This window comes from Piliocolobus tephrosceles, chromosome 1 (assembly GCF_002776525.5).
Source record: "Piliocolobus tephrosceles isolate RC106 chromosome 1, ASM277652v3, whole genome shotgun sequence".
Taxonomy (NCBI): domain Eukaryota; kingdom Metazoa; phylum Chordata; class Mammalia; order Primates; family Cercopithecidae; genus Piliocolobus; species Piliocolobus tephrosceles.
Window position 1 is genome coordinate 151,299,588 of NC_045434.1, and position 20,454 is coordinate 151,320,041.

General features: G+C 38.1%; 1 protein-coding gene across 1 annotated transcript in view; it reads left to right on the forward strand.

Annotated features, from left to right (window-relative positions):
* Nucleotides 1-20,116, forward strand: part of PTGER3 (prostaglandin E receptor 3) — a 199,732-nt gene extending 179,616 nt beyond the window's left edge. The window contains exon 3 of the mRNA XM_023209528.2: nt 19,608-20,116. Within this exon, the coding sequence (XP_023065296.1) occupies nt 19,608-19,628 (21 nt within the window). The 3' untranslated portion in view covers nt 19,629-20,116. The remainder of the gene's footprint in view (nt 1-19,607) is intronic.
* Nucleotides 20,117-20,454: the final 338 nt, after the last annotated feature.

Here is a 20,454-nt window from a genome sequence, read left to right on the forward strand (position 1 = left end):
GGCAGGCGCCTGTGGTCCCAGCTACTCGGGAGGCTGAGGCAGGAGAATGGCGTAAACCCGGGAGACCGAGCTTGCAGTGAGCTGAGATCCGGCCACTGCACTCCAGCCTGGGCGACAGAGCAAGACTCCGTCTCAAAAAAAAAAAAAAAAAAAAAGTCAACTGTCAAACAGTCACCTTTCTTTTCCTTTTCCTTTTTTTCCCTCCTTTCCCTCAACACAATCGTGTTTGAGGCCAAAGCTATTTATAATTCTTGGAGTGACTGACTTTAAAAGGCTTTTGACAAGCAGTCTAGTGACCTTGATGAAAGTATCTTAACCTGACAGATGTACTTCTCCAATGGAATGTGGGAGGGGAGGGCACATTAACTTTTGGTAAGCTAAAATAGTACCTTGAAAATTGAATATACCTAGATATGGATTTAACAGTTGTACCCATTTCAGGTTATAAAAGTCCTAAGATTAAAAAAATTTGCAAGTTCAGCTCAGGATAGAAGAAGGTTGATATTTCTGCATCTAACATATGCCTCTAGCTCATTAGGTAATAAGGTTTGCATTCACATTAAAATTCTTGGTGTGGTTTCAGGCTCTCCTCATTCTTGCTTTCCTCTACCCTTCTCAAATGATTTGGGAGTCATCATTGGTTTCAGTTCTCTCACCAAGGTGCCCATGGCAAAAAAAATCATGACTTAACAATTCAACAAGCATGTCTTGAGCATTTGTTATGAACTCAATGCCAGGAATACCGACACGGACGTAGTCTCTGCTGTCAGCCCTATCTCAAAACTCTGACAGAGGCTTCTCCAGTTATATAGTTTGGATATTTGTCCCTGCCCAAATCTCATGTTGAATTGTAATCTCCAGTGTTGGAGATGGGGCCTGGTGGGAGGTGTTTGGTTCATCCAGACAGATCCATCATGGCTTGGTGCTGTCCTCATGATGGTGAGCAAGTTCTCATGAGATCTGGTTGTTGTAAAGTGGGGCACCTATCCAGCCCCTACTGTCTCTCTTGCTCCTACTTTCGTTATGCAAAGTGCCTCCTCCCACTTCATCTTCCACCATGAGTAAAACCTCCCTAATGTCTCCCCAGAACCCAAACAGATACCAGAACCATGCTTGTATGACCTGCAGAACCGTGGACCAACTAAACCTTTTTTAAAAATAAATTACCCAGTTTCAGGTATTTCTTTAGAGTAATGCGACAATGGCCTAATACAGAAAATTGATATTTAGAAGTGAGGCATTGCTATAAAGATAGATACCCAAAAATGTGGCAGCAGCTTTGGAACTAGGTGACAGGAAGATGTTAGAAGAGTTTGGACATCTCAGAAGAAGACAGGAAGATGAGGTAAACTTTGCAAATTTTCAGAAACCCATTAAATGGTTGTGACCAAAATGCCAATAGTGATATGGATAATAAAATCCAGGCTGAGAAGGTTTCAGACTGAAATGAGGAATTATTGAGAACCGGAGCAAAGGTCACCCTTTTATTCCTTAGCAAAGAATTTGGCTGTATTGTATCCATGCCTTAGGAATCTGTAGAAGTTTGGACTTGAGAGTGACAACCTAAGGTATCTAGATTGAAGGAAGGAAGACATTTCTAAGCAGCAAAGTGTTCAAGATGTGGTCTGAGTGCTTCTAACAGCCTACATTCAGATACCAGAGCAAAGAAATGACTTAAAATTGAATTTATATTTAAAAGGAAAGCAGAGCATAAATGTTTAGAAAGTTTCTTAGCCTGGCCATGTGGCAGGGAAAGAAAAAGCATTTTTCTGGAGAGAAATCCAAGTAGGCTGCAGAGAAACCACTTGCTAGAGAAATTTGCATACGTAAAAGGGAGCCAAGTGCTAATAGCCAAGACAATAGGAAAACAATTTTAAAAGCATTTCAGAGACTTTTGAGACAGCCCATCACAGGATCAAATACCTAGGAAGGAAGAATGATTTCGTGGGCCAGGCCCAGGGCTCTGCTGCCCTGCACAACCTCAGGGACAATGCTCTTTGCATCCTGGCTGCTCCAGCACTAGCCATAGCTCCAAGGGGCCCAGGAGTAGCTCAGGAAGCAGCTCCAGAGGGTGCAAGCCATAAGTATTGGTGGCTTCCACATGGTGTTAAGCCTTCAGGTATACAGAGTGCAAGAGTGGTGGAGGCTTGGTACCCTCCACCTAGATTTCAGGGAACATATGGAAAAACCTGAGTGTCCAAGCTGCTTATCAGGGCGAGCCCTCACAGAGAACCTCTATTCGGATAGTGCAGAGAGGAAATGTGGCATTGGAGTCCCTACACAGAATCCCCACTAGGACATTGCCTAGTGCAACTGTGGGAAGAGGGCCACCATCCTCCAGACAGAAGAATGGTGGAACCACTGGCAGTTTGCACCCTCAGTGTAGAAGAGCCACAGACATGCAACTCCAACCCATGAGAGCAGCCACAGGGACCGAACCCTGCAAAGCTACAGACCAGAGCTGCCAAAGGCCTTGGGAGCCCACACCTTGCACCACTGTGTCCAGAATGTGGGGTATGGAGTCAAAGGAGACTATTTTGGAGCTATAAGGTTTATTGACTGCCCTGCTGGTTTTCAAACTTGCGTAGAGCCTGTAGCCTTTTTCTTTTGGCCAATTTTCCCCTTTTGGAATGGGACTGTTTACCCAATGCTTGTACTCACATTGTATCTTGGAAGTAAATAAATAGTTTTGACTTTACAGGCTTATAGGTGGAAGGAACTTATCTCCAGATGAAACTTTGGACTTAGACTTTAGATTTGGAACTTTTGAATTAATGCCAGGACAAGTTAAGATTTGGGGGTACTATAGAGAAAGCATGATTGTATTTCACAGCATGAGAAGGATGTGAGATTTGAGGGGTGGAGAAGAGGAGTGGAATGATATAGTTTGGGTATTTGTCCATGCCCAAATCTCACGTTGAATTGTAATCCCCAATGTTGGAGATGGGGCCTGATGGGAGGTGTTTGGGTCATGCATGGAGGCAGATCCCCAGGGCTTGGTGCAGTTCTCATGAGAGTGAGTGAGATCTGGCAAAATTTTGTTGTTGTAAAGTGTGACACCACCCCCACCCCAACACTCATATGCTCTATCTTGCTCTTGCTTTCACCCTATGAAGTGCCTTCTGTTTTGCCTTCCATTATGAGTAAAGAATGTACAAGCATGGCACTGGAATGTACTTCAGGCTGTAATCTGTGAGACTGGCTCATTTATTAAAAAAAGAACGAAAAGGAGATTTAATTGGTTCATGGTTTGGCAGGCTTTAAAACATGGCACTGGCATCTGCTTGGCTTCTGGGGAACTGGCTTCTGGGAAGCATGAATGGCCTAATATGCCCAGCTTCTTACAGACTTCTTACATTCAGTCTTGTCTACCACCCAATCTACTGAGCCACTTCCTGTGGCTCCAACAACCTCCCACTATGACATGGTATTTTTTCTTTCCTGTATGGTTACAGAGCAGTTATAATTCAAGATTTATGAACTTTTGAAGTTCTTTCTTCTGATGATGATTGGAACACATGCATGAGTTTCCACTAATGTTCCATTTTGTAGAATAGGACTTCCATTTTTATTTTGACTTCCATTTTCATTCTTGTTCTAGAAGTCTTCATGATTTTCTAGACCCTTCCTAGGAAGAGTTTCCTGTGACTCAGACTGTCCTGCCTCTCTGGAGATGAGGTATTATTATCCAGAGCACAATCTTAGTGGCTGTGATCTTTCTACCTACACACAAGCTTCCCTAATGACATCTGTTTGGATTTCTATGTTCTATTTGTACATTACTTTGTGCCCACCTCCAGGGGAACTCAGCTACTACAAGTTAAACCAACCAAATCCATGGATGAATATTTTGGTAAACAGTACTTGTTGAATGAAGGAATAAAACATTTATTTATTTATTATTTACAATATGTGAGCTTGTAAATAATAAACAGACATTTTCTACAGCTATGGAGATAAGATACAGAACCTACAATCAACAACTACAGTCTCAAAGGGAAAACAGTAAGGAAACAGACAATTATAGTGATTTATAACTATAAGTATCAGAAGTACTAAGAAACACCACGAGCATAGAGAGGAAAAGCCCAAGTCTTCTTATGAAAGTGAGGGTGGGCATCACAAAGGTGAGGTTCGAGTGAAACTGTAAAGGTGACATAGGAGTATATTAGATGAACTAAATGGCTGCTGGGAAAAACGGGACTGGGTAAAGGTACACAGATTGGAGGCAGTGAGAACGGTGTTTGTAAAAGCCTGGGATATACAACAGCATGGTATATCTAAAGTATAATAACCCTGGATGTTTTGCTTAGGAGTCTGACTTTTATCTTATAGGCCAAAAACAGCAAATAAAATTAATCTAGAGGGCCTACAGACCCCTGCCTCTCATGATATTTAGTAATGTATTTTGTGGATGAGGAAGACAGGACTGTGAATCAAATGCTGTCTGTTTGCAATCTAAGCATAGACAAATTTGAGCCACTGAAGGATTTTATTAATCTGTATATAATGTACCTGCAAGTTTGTTGTCACTGAAGGATTTTATTAATATGTAAATAATGTACCTGCAAGTTTCTGTTGCCACGGAAGGATTTTATTAATCTGTAAATAATGTACCTGCAAGTTTCTGTCTTGCCACTCCAAGTAGGAGAGCTTCCTTAAGATCTAGGCTGGCCTCATGGGCATATTTAGTGACTATGTCAGGACCTTTATCTTTCCAGACTTTTTTTTTTTTTTTTGACAAAGTCTTACTCTGTCACCCAGGCTGGAGTGCAATGGCACCATCTCGGCACTGCAACCTCTACCTCCCAGGTTCGAGGATTCTCCCACCTCAGCCTCCCAAGTAGCTGGGACTACAGGCACCCACCACCATATCTGGCTAATTTGTTTTTGTAGTTTTAGTAGAGATGGGGCGTCATCATGTTGGCCAGGCTGGTCTCAAACTCCTGACCTCAAGTGATCTGCCCCCTCGGCCTCCCAACATGCTGGGATTACATGTGTGAGCCACCACGCCTGGCCCAGACATTTTTAATTGCAAGTCATCAGCCTGTAGATTTCCTTGAAGATTTTAATACTTGCCCTCGAAGAATATTAAACTATGGAAGAGGAATAAGTAAAAAAAAATATGAATAGTGTGATAAGCCATAATAGAGGTACATTCTTAAAAGCCTGCAACAGAGAGCAGAGAGAAAAAACTCTACCTGGATGATTAGAGAACTCTTTATCGGGTAAATAATACAAGAGCCTTGCATGACAAGTTAGAACTCTTAGAGGTGGAGAAGGGAATTTGCAGAAGAGGAAACAGCCCGAGCTAAGAGCACTAGTGTGGGGGTGTCTGTGGTCTATTCAGGAAACAGCAGAGAGTTTTGTACTGACAGGGTGGTGGTGAACCAGGACTGGTGGCAGATATACAACTGTAAAGGCAGGTTGAGGCAATTGTGAAAAACCTTGTATAACATGCTTTGAGCAGAACTGTTTCTTAGACACATCTCTGATGTGGTAAGGAGAACAGGCTGTAAGTTAGCATGGAGACAGAGAGAGTAGTTTAAAATCCAGTAAGGCAATCAGAGCAGAGAAGCTGATCCAGAAGTAAGAGCATGCACCCCCTATCCTGCTGCCTGGGAAAAATGCAGAAGTCCGGGTTGGAGTTATAGTTCCATTGCAAACAGCCTATGATTCAGACTACAGGAACACCTCAAGCAATCTCAGCCTGATAGAGCTGCCAGTGCCCTCTGACGGTGGCCTGTTTGATGGCCAGAAATCAAGGCACCATCTAATTCCTCTTCCCTATCCCAAGGTCTTACCAAATGCTTGTCTGCTGTGATAACTGCTGGAGCCACAGATCTTCAAGACATTGGTCTTTCAATTGAAAAGCTCATAGTCTCGTCATCCTGATGTAAGACACAGAGATGAGCCCATCATTATAACATGTTTAGTCTGTGCAATAAGAAAAATATGAATAAGACAGTTTGTATAGAAGGATGATTAACTCAGGACTCAGGGGCTTTGTTGGTGGTTTGATCTCTAGGTTGGTGGTGAAAATATACTCATAGAAGATGTAATTGGCCTCTGAAATAAGATTAGGACTTCAGAAAGTAATTGATAGGAAGGCTTTCATTAATACCAACATGGGTTATTTGGAAAACTGAAAGTAAGTCTGTGTTCTAGAAGCATCAACAGTTGGCACAGATTTTGCAGTGGCTCTTCTGTGGAAGTCTTAATGATACTCAATGTTTCCTACAGTGCTTCACTCAGCAAATATGTATTAGGCATCTTCTACAGGCCAAGCCCTCTGGTCAGCAATGTGGTATGGGACCCCCAAGGTGCTTACGGCCAAGCGTTAAGACAGGTGTTCAGACAGAAGGATATGAAGGGGTACTTTCTTTAAAGTTCAAGTTGTACACAAGTAGCAGTTGGCAGCAAAGGGAAACAGGATTTACATGGAAGGGGGCAGTCAAGGAACGCTTTCCAGAGAAGGAAGTGCTTGAGTTGAACTTTGAAGAACAAATGAGTAGGAATTTCCCAGATGACAGTCCAGGAAAGGTGTGGCATCTTTGTTTCTGTGATGTGGCTCCAGATGAGTGTCTTCCTGCCTCTATGGTCATGTCATCGCTGCTCTTCTCTTCCGGCTCCTCTTCTTCCCACCCCTGCTGTGACTGATCCCTCAAGGTTCTGTGCTCAGTCCTTCCATTAGTTCTCAGATTTGTCCTTTCCCTCCATGTCTTCATTCACATCCATGACTTCCACTAACACTTGTGAGCTTCAAACTTCTTAGTAAGTAAAGACCCCACATTGTCAAGTACAGGACATTTTACCCAGGAAGTCAGCCCATCACTAATGAAACATGTTCCAAAAATAACTTACTGTTTGTCATCTCTGTTGTCCCACCCATCTTTTTGTCTTGATTTTATAAGTCAAGAACCTTGAAGAGATCCTTAGCTTACTTCCTTTCTGTTCCCAACATCTAGTGCCTCTCCAAGTTCTGCAGTGCTCTTAAATTCTTCTGTGTCCGCTACTAATGCCTTAAATGGGTCCCTCATAATCTCCTGCCTGGCTGATTGCAGTCACCTCCTAATCTGTCTCTCTATTTCCAGCTCATGCTCTAAACCTATCCTTCCTCACTACTGCTAAGGTGGTATTTCTAATCAGCAAGTCTGATTTTGGATCATATCCCACTTCACCACACCCCTACTGCTTATGATATTCCTGTATTCGTGATAACCTTTGGAATTAGGTCTCAGTGCCTTAGAGTGGTAGACAAACCTCTTCTGCTGACCTCACCAGTAGCTTTATCTGTTGTCCTCTCCCTCCAGGAATTCTCCAGGAATTCTAAATGGATTGTAGATCTCCCAAAACATCATGTTGTTTCATACTTTCTTGCCTTGAAATGCTATCACCTAGAATGTTTTCCCTATCACTCTTTCCACGTGACACTGTCGCGTCCCCTTCCTTGACTCTCCCTTCTGGATAGACGGCCACTTTCTTTTCTGGACTGCTTCTGGACCAGGCATCCTGAACTATCTATTATAATGCCACTTTGCAAAAATCAAAGAAGCAATATGGCATAGTAGTTAGGAAAAAGCAACCAAATCCCAGTTCTGACACTTACCGGTGTGAACTTAGGCAAGTTATTTAATCTCTCCTTGGCTTAATTTCTGTAAAACTCACCTGTAAAATGGGAATGATAATAGTATCTGCCTCATAAAGTTATTGTCCAGTTAATGTATATAAAGCGCTTTAAACAAAAAAGTTTGTGGCTTATAAGTAAGAGTTACATAAGAATTTCCTGACTGCCAACTGTGAGCATCTCGATTTGAGGAAATTATATCTTATTCATCTCCATGTTCCCAGGGCCCAGCACCAGTGCCTTACACAGAGTGTATGTGGAACAAATGTTTGTTTACAAAGCAATGACTGAATCTCTGGCTTTTCCTTTCCCTTGGTGGAAGACCCCGTAAATCCCTGAGTCATGCTGATTTTCCTTTCCAATGTCCTCCACATTGATTTCTTTTTTCCTATGGTAACTGTCACAGCTCCTTCATTTATTCAGCAAAAAGTTATTAGTCAACAGTGTGCAAAGCACCCTAATTGCTAGAGATAACTGCTGTAAACACGAGAGATTCCTTCTGCTTATGGACATTTCATTCTAACAGAGGACACAGACGTGAAATAACAGCACATTAATTACCTGATCAAAAGAATGACATATATAATAGGAGTCTTGGGGAGGTCAAAAAATTTATCTTAGATAAAAACTTTGACTAATATATTTTTTAAAAACTAGGAGTAAATAGTTAGAATAAGGTGGTAAAAGCTGTGGTGGAGAGTGACCGGGGCAAAGAGAATGGCATGTGTAAAGCTCTGAGGTAGGAAGAAATTTGACATGTAGATTTTTAGTTCCCCATGTCTGGATTATTGCTACAACTGCTACCTGATTTCTGTAAAGAATGATCCTCCCCACTGCTCTCATATTAAACTTTCCCTCACGTAGATTCCCTGCTCAAGAACCTTCCATGATCCTCCTTTGCCTACTGAATGACATACTAATTCCTGAGTTGTTTTTCATGCCCTAATATAATATGGGATTCAGTGATTATCCAATTTTATCTTCTACAAATCATCTACATCTATACTCACCGTAGCCCATCATGAACTACTTGATATTCTCCACACGTTCTTTATGTTTTCCTACCTTTCCACCTTCGTTCAGATTGTTATTGCTACCAAAATGCCTTTCTTCTCTGTTCCCATCCATGCTTGTCTCACAAAAAAAATCCATTTGCTATATATGTGGTGTGCTTTGATATTGTCTATTCTAGTCTATTACATTCTAGTTCAGTTTTTAAGACAAGTAAGCAAGATGTAACCCACAGAAGTGATTTCATAACTCACGAATGGATCTTGACCCAGGATTGAAAACATTGTCCTAAATAGCTTTAAAGATTTTTTTGATGATCTATGATTCTTGAAGAGGGTTGGCTTTAGTAGAGTCAAAATGTTCTTCTAGCAGTAGAATCCTCTAACGAGCTACATCTGGATTATTAGGCATCTGTATTCTCTGAAGACAGGACAGTCTTCAGAGAATTCAGCCTGAATGCATGATCAATGGGGAAGCTAATCATACAGATCCAAAGCACTCTGAGGATGCTTAGTAATACATCTTAATTTGTAGGTGATATCACACTTTGCTATTTCAGTCCTGCCAATGATCTGAAGTTGCTAATTGTATTGAACTGTTCCAGATCACATATTGGGCAAAGATGAACATGGGAGAGTATTTGTCCCCGCTGAAACTGAGAAAAAAAAAAAAAAATCCTCTTTAAGCAAATAAATCCACAGCAACTAGATGCAGCTGTAGCTCATGTTATGACCCATCATCTCTTTCTCTAAGACAGAGAACCTGGGCACCAGCCCCCCTTCTTTAAATAAACTACCACCAAGCCTCTTGACTTTACATCCTACAAGTGTCTCCCGTCTGTCGTCCTCTCTCCAACTTCCCTGCCTCTCCTGGAGTTCAAGCCTCCCGTTTATTTTGCGATCTTTCTTGGTGTTTCACACAGTGAAAGATCTATTCTGCTATCCTCCTGCTAAGAACCATTCAGTTATCCACTGTTTGCTCCCTTAGGAGAGGGTCCAGTGGATAGTACATAAAATTGCTTGCAAAGCCCTTCTGATCCATCCTCAGTAAGCTCTCCTGTCTCATTCTTATTCCCTTCTTTCCTCTTTTCCTCCTCCTTGTCTTCTCTCCCTCCGTTCATCTTCTACCTTCTGATCATTAAAAACAAAAAGCTTTGTGCCTCAAACACTTCATGTTTGTTTTCTTTGGTTTGGTTTTCTGGTCTAGAACATTCCCTTCTTTATTAGACAACTCTTATCCTTCCTTCAAAACACATCTTGGATATTTCATTCCTTGAGCCTTCTAAGTCAAAGCTATGAGATTCTCTCCTGTCCTCCCTTAATTCCCTATATAGTTCACCATTACACTATATCGAAATTATCCATTCACTTCACTTCAACAGTGTGAAAGCAGGACTTTTTCAGCACAATATCTCTACTGCCTATCACTTAATAGGAGGACCCTGCAGTGTCCAGCTAAGCTGATGACTTGGAGATAAATCTTCCTAACCCTGGGATGAAGTATCTGTGAACTATTTTGACAGCAGATGTAAGTCATAATCTCTAAAGAACTTACCAGTTACTATTAATTTCTTTTTACTTAGTATGTTTAAATCTCCATTTGTTTTATGTATCTCACTTCATAAGTTCAAGAGTGGGTAAAAAAAAGAGGTGCTAATTTTGGTTCCCTAAAATTCCAATATTTCAGGGTAATCTCTCTTAGACACTAAATTTTACTTCTTACCAGGCCCACCCTGGCCAATATATAGATCCTCAGATGAATGGGGCTTTCACAACAGTTTTATTCATTTATTCTCAATCATCCACTTTTCATTGATTAAACAACTACTAAGTGCTAGATACTGGAAATTCTAGATGATTAATTTGTCATCCCTCCCCTCAAGACCTAGTCCCTGAGCTCCAAGGAGGGAAGGAAACAAACAGGTAAGCTATTATGAAATAGAAGCTCTTATGTAAACTTTAACAGCCAGAGTTCCACAGAAGCATAAAAATGTTAAGAAATGAGAGTTTGCTTTCTGGAAGAAAAAAAACAAGTAAGTTTTACGAATGATAAATATTCTGAGAGAGAAACACACAGCAAGCTGCAGATACCATACAGAGAAGTTTGTTTTTGTTTTTTTTGCTAATGGAACCATGAAGATTCTCATTGCATCAGATCACATTTAGTCAGTGCTATTTCAGTTAATTCTAATTGATTCTTTTCTCTTTAAGTTTTATTTATGTTTGATTGACACACAATGATTGTGCAACTTTATGGAGTAAAATGTAAATGTTTCCCTTTATAACTGAAAAGCGAGTAGCCTAGCAAAGTCTACGCATTTCTTCAAAGGCATAAAAGCAAACATAGCCAAGGTGATGCAGCGTTTAGTCACAGGTGGTCAACACTTACAGGTTGTGCTGATTATTAAACTTTGAATGTTGATGTGGAGGCTGCTAATGCTAACACCAGAAAATTAGAAATGCATTCTGAAGGATTTTTGACTTAAGCAAAATTAGAAATGAGCAAAACCTTTCTGGACAGAATGATTCTACAATTTTAACAAGCCAAAAATTCTTCAAAACGCATCTCTAAAGCTTTTGCATAAGTATTTAGGACCTCTTTGAATTTCTTGCTATTCCTTTAACATGTTTGCTTTATAATACGTTACCCCTTTGCAGTTCTTTCTAGATGGAATAACCCCCTGCCCTTCAGGTACCCGGTAAACTTAATTGTCACTTCTGTGAAGCATTATAACAAGATCAGTGGGAATCCCTTAGGCTGAATTAATAACTCCCCACTCCTAGTGGCCATACCACTATGTGACTTTCCTTTTAAATTGTTCTTACTCCATTATAGTATTCTTTGTAGAAGTGTCTCTGTTCCCTAACAGACTGTGTAAGTTACTCAATAATTCCTTAGCTACAGGACCCAACAGTGCCTTATATAAATTTCCATATAGGCAGGTTTAATGGGTGAATCATTCTACATTTTTCTTTGCCTCTTCTGTGTCACCATAGTACTAAGTATCTGTTCTCTTCCATGGTCTTTTCTTCTCCAGTTTGAAAAACTTTATGATATACAATAAGGTCTCACATAACATCATTGGTCGATTCTTGAAAACTGCAACTTTAAGTGAAACAATGACTACTGAAGTCAATTTTACCATAGGGTAATTAATATAAAAAAGGGAAATATTTATGGCGTATTTCTGCTCACAAAAATGTCACCAAACTTCTAAATAAAAAACAAAACCCTTCTAACCTTAAACCTTGAGATAAATGTAAGCTGTACATTCATTTAAGAAAGATTAATACAAGCAAGAAAGATAATTATTTATCCTATTATTTCAGTTCACGGTCCCAGGTGGCCAAAGTCCTTCCCAGCATCTCAGGTAGCCAAGCAGAAACCTACTCTGGACATAACACTGTGCAAACTCCACACAGACAGTGGCCCCAACAGGGAATCACATTTTTTTCTTATCAATGTTATTAAGAAGTGAAGTTGAATAAAATGACATTGAATAAAATATTATTTGAGTGCCTGTTGTACATTATTAAAAAGTTCTAATCTCACAATTAGAATATATATTATTTTCAATTAGTTACAAAATTATCTTAGAAAAAAGTAGGAGTTCTAGTTGTAAGAGCCATTTTTGTTAGTTTGGGACAATCACTTTACTTGTCTTGACTTCAGTTTCCTCATCCAAATAATGAGGACATTACCAAATGATCTGCAAATCCAGCGCCCACTCCCCCCTGCCCACTCTAATACTACGGTCCCATACTCTTTCTGAATTCATGAAAAACAGATAGTCTAGGTCACATAATTGTACACTTAATTAACAGTTTTATTATCTTGTATTATCTTGACTCATTTCTTCTTTCTTTGTTCTTCCTCAAAAACACATAACCAAATTGTAAGTTCTTTGATGTCTGAAGAACTCGGAAAGTCAAACCAATACAGATTCAAGTCCTGACCCTGCCATACGAAACGTCTTTCTTGGCAACTTCCTCAACATAGCTAAGGTTCAGTTTCTCATGAGTAAAATGGGAATAATAATAATAGTACTTTTTAAATACAGTCATAGCTAGCCTCCTTCTGCATTCGTTACAAGTTCCTGCAATTGGCATTTGTGTAAGAATGCAAGGTCTTAATAACACAAATACGTTCACTGGTAAATTAATCACTAGCCTCTATTTTCGTCCATTATGTCAAAGCATTTTTATCTGTTTATTGCTGATTACCAGATACTGTAAATACCTAATAATACAGTAAAATTACAGTGCCAAGTACATATAGTGCCAACTAAAATTGTAAATCTTGCAATATATGCAAATCTTCATGAAGTTGATAAAAAGAGCCAAATAATTGTAAGGCACACAGGTGAAGCCATTGACAAATTGAAAAACAGAAAACTAATGAGAATATGACAGACTAGGCACCATAAAGACACCGAATGGAAAATGGTGATTAAATAGATACATGACTCCAACATTTTTCACAAAACTAAAATTGTGGCAAATCTTTAAAAAGGATATTATTTTGTATTGTTATGCAAATGCTCAAAATTAATTATTTAATTCATTCTTTGCTCTTTCTAAGGAATAATTCATGGAAGTAGTGAGCAAAAGGATGAAATTCAGGATGAGAATAGGAGCATCTCACAGTGGGCACTGCAGAGAAAGCAGGGGACAGTGAGAAGCAGCAAAGGCAGCCCTCTCCTCATTCTCAGTTCTGACACAGGCCAACTCTGGTGCTTACCCTTAGCAGCAAAATGAGAAAGCAGTGGGGAGAAACTCAAGGCGGATCATTGAACTCTGTGTGTCTGACACCTAACGCCTTATTGAAGTTTCAACCTAAGCAAGTCTATTCAAATATATATATATATAAAACTAATAATTTTTAAACTTCCATAAAACCTTAGTGAACATTATTTATCATTATGCAATAAATAAAAGTAATTTTATTGGTTTTTGTTCAACGAATAACTCTGTGAGATAGTTAGAACAGATATTACCTCTATTTTACTGCTGAAAAACCAAATGTTGGTAGGAGCTTACTCAGGTACTCAGAGAAAGAACACAGGTCCTGGACTCTAGGGCATATTGATAAAAATGTTTTATGTCATTTCCGTCTGACCAGTAATGTAGTTCAAATTCTCATTATAATCTTTTTAGGGTATATTTTGTTGGTCCCAATTTTCTGAAAGATAAGAAATCTGAGGTTTGAAGACATTCAATAAACTGGCCCAGACTCAGTGGTAAATACCAGTTTCCTAATTCCACAGTCCCTGTTTTTTCCAGGACACTCTCCCCTTTCACTATGTCAGGTTGTTTGCTAAAACTCAGGATCAAATGTCTTTATTAATAACAGGAAAACTATACCCACAGAACTGAGGTTTTCAGACAATAATAGAATTTTAGGAAGTTTGTCTTAGAAAAAGAGACTGCAGTTCATACCTCAATTATAATTACTGGTACATTTAGGAACTAAAGTTTAAAAGTGATGCATTTGTTTCAACGTTGTTTCCTTTTTCTGTGTGCTTTCTACAGATGATACTAAAGAGCAATGAAATAACCAAAAGCTATGTCATGCCAGAAACAAACAGAAAGAATCTGTGTTTTGTATTAATTCCTGAGCTCAGTAGACCATTGCCTCGATCATCCCATTTTACCAATTGAGATGTGAACTATAAAGAGATTAAGTGAACTTTCTAGGATCACAGAGTTCAAAATCGGCTGAGCAAATATCCCAATGGTTCTTGAGACATTCACTGTATTTTATGTATTTTATGGCTATCTTTTCTCTAAGAATATTGTGTAAAAATATAAAATTTTGTTTAATAAAGCTATAAAGCAGAATACATAAGCAGAAATTATCCCCAGCAAACTGGCCTCAATTTATGTGCTGTGAATGATGAGTATGTTTCTACTACTATTGCAATGGTAGTCATGAATTATTTGTGAACAAGGGCCAAGAATATATAGTTTAGGTTATATTAAAATTGCACTTAAGAAAATATTTTCCTTTGGGAGGCTGAGGTGGATCACAAGGTCAGGAGATCAAGACCATCCTGGCTAACATGGTGAAACCCCGTCTCTACTAAAAATACAAAAAATTGGCCAGGCGTGGTGGCAGGCGCCTGTAGTCCCAGCTACTCGGGAGGCTGAGGCAGGAGAATGGCGTGAACCCGGGAGGCGGAGCTCGCAGTGAGCGGAGATCACGCCACTACACTCGGGCCTGGTGACAGAGTGAGACTCTGTCTCAAAAAATAAGTAAATAAATAAATAAATAAATAAAAATAAGTTAAATCCAAACACAAGAAATCCATGCTAATCCATATCGAAACAAAAAGAAAACTAAGAACAAAAAATCTTGAAAGCACCAAGAAATAAATGACACCTTAACTATCAGAGGAAAAAACAATTTGAGTGACAGTGGATTGCTCATCAGAATTCACAATGATCAGAAGGAAATGGTACAACAAATTTCAAGTCCTGAAAGAAAAGAACTGTCAAACCCAAATTGTGTATCTGGCAACATTTTCCTTCAGAAATGAAAAGGAAATAAATGCATTTTCAGATTAATGAAAATTAAGAGAATTTTTCACAAGCCACATACATTAAAACAATGGCTAAAGAAACCCCCTTGAAAGCGAATGGAAATGATTAAAGAAAGAATCTTAAAACATCAAGAATAACAAATATAAGTAATACAAAAGACGTTCCTTCTCCTCTTGTGTGTTCTAAATTTAGTTTAGTAGTCAAAGCTAAAAGTACAATATTTTCCGATATGAATCTAAATGTATGTAGAGAAAATATTTAAGACAACAATATTATAAATGGGTTGGGAAGATGGGTACAGAGACTTAAAAGAAGGCAAGTTTTCTACATTTGACATAAATTGGTAAAATATTAACACTAACAAATCTTTGTGGTGGTGGAAGAATTCCATATCTTGCTTCTAGCGGTTGTTACAGGAATGCATACATATTAAAAAAATGGCATAGAACTATACACCACATTGTACCAATGTCAATTTCCCGGTTTTGACATCGTACTATAGTTAATATAAGATGTAACCCCTGGGAGAAAGTGAGTGAAGGGTGCCCAAGAACTATCCATTTTGCAAATTATGAATTCACAACTATTTCAAAATAAAAAGTAAAAAAAAGTAAGCTTTTCAAAAAATTCTTATTAAGTCACATTCTGAAACACCTTCTAACCTTAAAAAGTTGAAAAACAAAAACCATAATGAAGAGTTGGTATAAAATTACAGAGCAAATGTCTTCAGTAATTGATTGTTTTGCTTCAGTTAAGTTTTGGATCATCATCTGTGACCTATTTGAATTGGGGAAATGCAATTCTGTTTTGATGTTGATGTTACTATCAATGTCTATTTTTTTCTTTTTTGTTAGTTGGAGTTTCACTTTTGTTGCCTAGGTTGGAGTGCAATGGCACAATATCGACTCACTGCAACTTCCACCTCAGTGGCTCAAGTGATTCTCTTGCCTCAGCCGACCAAGTAGCTGGGATCACAGGCGCCTGCCACCACACCCAGCTAACTTTTTTATATCTTTTTTATGTCTTCAATAATCGCATTGTATAAAAGCTAATGAGTTATCTTGGCTAGGTCATAAAGATAATTGACAACTTTGTTAACAGCCCCTAAATAAAAATATTATTTATAATCTTCAGCTATCAGGGTATAGTGATAAAACACCTTGGAAGTCCACAAGCATTTTTTCTCTTTCAGAGAAGTGAAAAAACTAGCATAAGAGTCTCTGGATCTCTTAGTGGCACAACTAGATAGTGGCATCAAGCTGTGAAACATCCAGGCCATATTACTACACTTTTTGATCTACCGTGAAAATCATTCTTGTCCTTTTAATCGGTAGTAAACATTTTTTTGGAAACTCTGAAAGCCCATATCGCTTCTCTCAGAACTGACCACACATCCTCAATGCAACTCTATTTGGATTATACAATCTCCACTGGTCTCATTGGACTAATTAATATGATTGTCTCTCCAGATAATTGAGAATTATGACCCATAGATTCAAACTGGGTAAACTTAAGGTTCTATGTTGCCAATTGGCTACTGCTATTACTTTCGGATTTTATCAATGATGAGATATTCCAAACATACAGAAAACACCGGTTTGCTTCCTTCCTTGAATGGATATTAATACTCTGTCATAATTGTTTAAAATTTCTTTTTCCCTAAAAATTATAAAAACTTTGATACAGACACAAAACTAAAGTAGTACTAGATATACCAATCACCAAGATAAAACAATTATCAAGATTTTGTCACATTCACAGAACCTATTTATTTATTTATTTTAAAAATTACGGCAGAAAACACATTTTAACATAACATGTTTAACATAAAAATTATCTTGACCATTTCTAAGTGTATAGTTCAATAGTGTTAACAACAGTCAAATTGTTGTGCAGTAGATCTCTAAAAGCTTTTCATGTTGCAAAACTGAAACTCTATACCCATTGAGAAACAACTCTCTATTTCCCCTTCCTCACAGTCCCTGACATCCACAATTCTGCTTTCTATTAGTTGGACCAATGTAGATGCCTTATACAGGTGGAATCACAGTGTTGGTCTTTTTGTGATTGGCTTATTTTACTTAGTATAATGTCTTTAGGGTTCATCAATATTATAGCACATGACAGAATTTCCTTCTCTTTTTAGGCTGACATTCCACTGTATCTATATACTCCATTCTCTGTATCCATTTATATGTCAATGGACATTTGGGTTGCTTTCACCTCTTGGCTATTGTGAATAATGCTGTAATGAACATGGATATGAAAATATATCATCAAGAGTCTGTCTTCAATTCTACTGGATATGTACCCAGAAGTGGGATTTCTGGAACATATGGTAACTGCATTTTTTAGTTTCCTGAGGAAACTCTATACTGTTTTTCACAGTGTCTGCACTGTCAATTCCCATTGACAGTGCACAAGAATTGCAATTTCTCCTCATTCCAATACCACTTGCTATTTTCTGTTTTTGTAACAGTGGCCATGTGTATTAGTCCATTCTCACACTGCTATAAAGAACTATGTGAGACTGGGTAATTGAAGAAAAGAGGTTTGATTCACAGTTCCATAGGCTGTACAGAAGCATGTTTGGGAAGCCTCAGGAAATTTACAATTATGTCAGAATGCAAAGGGCAAGCAAGCACATTTTACCATGGTGCAGCAGGATAGAGACAGAGAGAAGGGGGAAGTGTGCCACACAACTTTAAACCATCAGATCTCATGAGATCACACTATCACGAGAACAGCAAGGGGGAAATCTGCCCCCATGAGCCAATCACCTCCCACAAGGTCCTTCCTCTGACATGTGGGGATGACAATTTGGCATGAGATTTGGGTGGCGACACAGAGCCAAACCATATCGCCACCTTAATGGGTGATATCTCAATATAGTTCTCATTTGCATTTCTCTAATGGTTAGTGACATTGAATATCTTGTCACTTGTTAGCCATTTATAAATCTTTGGAGAAATACCTGTTTGAGGCTTTTACCTATTATTTTTAACTAGGTTATTTGCTTGTCATTAAATTATAGCTATTCTTCATGTACTCTGAATATAATTCCTTATCAGATATATGATTTAGAAATATTTTCTCCCATCTAGTAGGTTACTTTTATCACTCTACTAATTGTTTCCTTTCAGGTGCAAAAGGCTTTAAGTTTGATGTACTCTCATTTGTCTATTTTTGCTTTTGTTGCCTGTGGTTTTGGTGTCATAATCCAAGAAAACATTGCCAAATCCACTGTTATAAAATTTTTCTCCTGTGTTCTTATTGTAGTTTTATATTTTAAGGTCTTATGCTTAGGTCTTTAATTCATCTTGAGTTTATTTTTGTATATTGTGTAAAGTAAGGATCTGACTTCATTCTTTTACATGTGCATATCCAGTTTTCTTAACTCTATTTGTTAACAGTACTATCCTTTAAGACCATTGTATGGTTTTGGCACTCTTGTCAAAGATTGATTGATTGATTGATTGATTGTGTGCACAAGGGTTTATCTGGGACCTCTATTCTATTCTATTGATCCATATGACTGTCCTTATGTCAGTGCCACACTGTTTAGATTACTGTAACTTGGGATTACTTAACCTATTTTTTAAAACATGTTTTTTCTTTTTCTTATTTGAAGTATTTTTCAGCAAATATCAGATGGTATTATTTTACCCCATCATAATTCAGTATAACTCTAAAAATTATGATCCACTACAAAACCACAATATTATCACTCATAATGTTTCTTTGGCATAATCTTACACCAGGTCTTAACCAAATGTATGGATTTTCTCAAAACTGTGTTTTTGGTTTATTTGAATTAAAATCTAAACAAGGTCCACATTTGTTTTTTAGGTCACTCTTAATTTAGAGTAGTTCTTCCTCTGCCCCCTTTTCCTCCAGCCATTGACTTATAGAAATTAGTTTAGTTGTTCTATAGAATGGCTCCCATTCTGGATTTCTCTAATTCTTTATTATGTAACACTAAATGGAAATTAGCTAGTGGCTTAATTGTGTGGTCATTTAATTATAAATTTAAATTAACCTAGAACCATCATCTTTTCATGTCTGCAAGCAGTTGTTTAATCTTACCTGCAAATTGAAGATTCTGAGGACTTTTCCCAGTTTCACTGGGCATTCTCACACGTCTTCCCATGTTTCCACCCCAGGAATATAGGATCTTCTTCTTTTAGTAGATGTTTGTAGAAAATTTTTTTATACCCCAAGTTTGTGACATACATAGGTTGTCCCTATTCATTTTTCAGTATTCCTGCCACACAACTTCGTTCTTGTTCTTGTTATACTGCTGTAAGTGATTCATCACTCCTGTTCATAATCTGAAATTTATGGGAATTTATTGCCTTCAACTTTTATTTAAGGCATTAACAGTGTGTTTATTATTGGCTATCCTAATTGATTTGTTTGTTTTCCAGGAGGAATTGTGGGGAAATTAAAACCTGCCTTTCTGCCAAGATCACATCACTGGATGCTCCATGACTCTCTTTTTGTAAAAGAAAAATCACAGAAACACCCTCCCCTCCCAACCTATTCTCTTTTACTTCTTCCCCCAAGCCCACCCCCAAATATAACTATTATCCAGAAGCTGTTATGTACTGTTTCCATACATGTTTTTGTACATTTACTATATCTATATACATCAATTAAATTTATGTCCTATTGTTTTGTGAATTTATATTTGCATATACATTTTCATATTATATGTATAATTTGCATTTTTGTTTTTTATTCAAAATTATGTTTCTTGAGATTTATCCATATTGAAACATGCAGCTCTAAATTGTTAATTTTAACTGCTATAGAGTAGTCCATAATTTGAATAAAGCATAATTTGTTTGTACAATCTCCCACCAAGGGAAAATTATGTCCACTCTCATCATGACAAAGAACACTGCAAAAACAAAAATTACATTCATACATGTTTGCCTGCACCCATCTGCCTGATTTTCTCTAAAATAAATATCTAGGAGTGGAAGTGCCAGGTCAAAGGGCATATGCTCTTCTTATGCCCACATATATGAGAGTTTTCCCCAAGTATATCTACATCAACATCTATGATGTTTTAATTTTCTACATCCTTGTCTGTATTCATTTGTTTTCATGCTGCTATGAAGAAATACCCAAAACTGTGTCATTTATAAAGGCAAGAGGATTAATTGACTTACAGTTTCACATGGCTGGGGAGGTTTCATGAAACTTACAATCATAGTGGAAAGGGGAGGAAACACGTCCTTCTTCACATGGTGGCAGGAGAGAGAAATG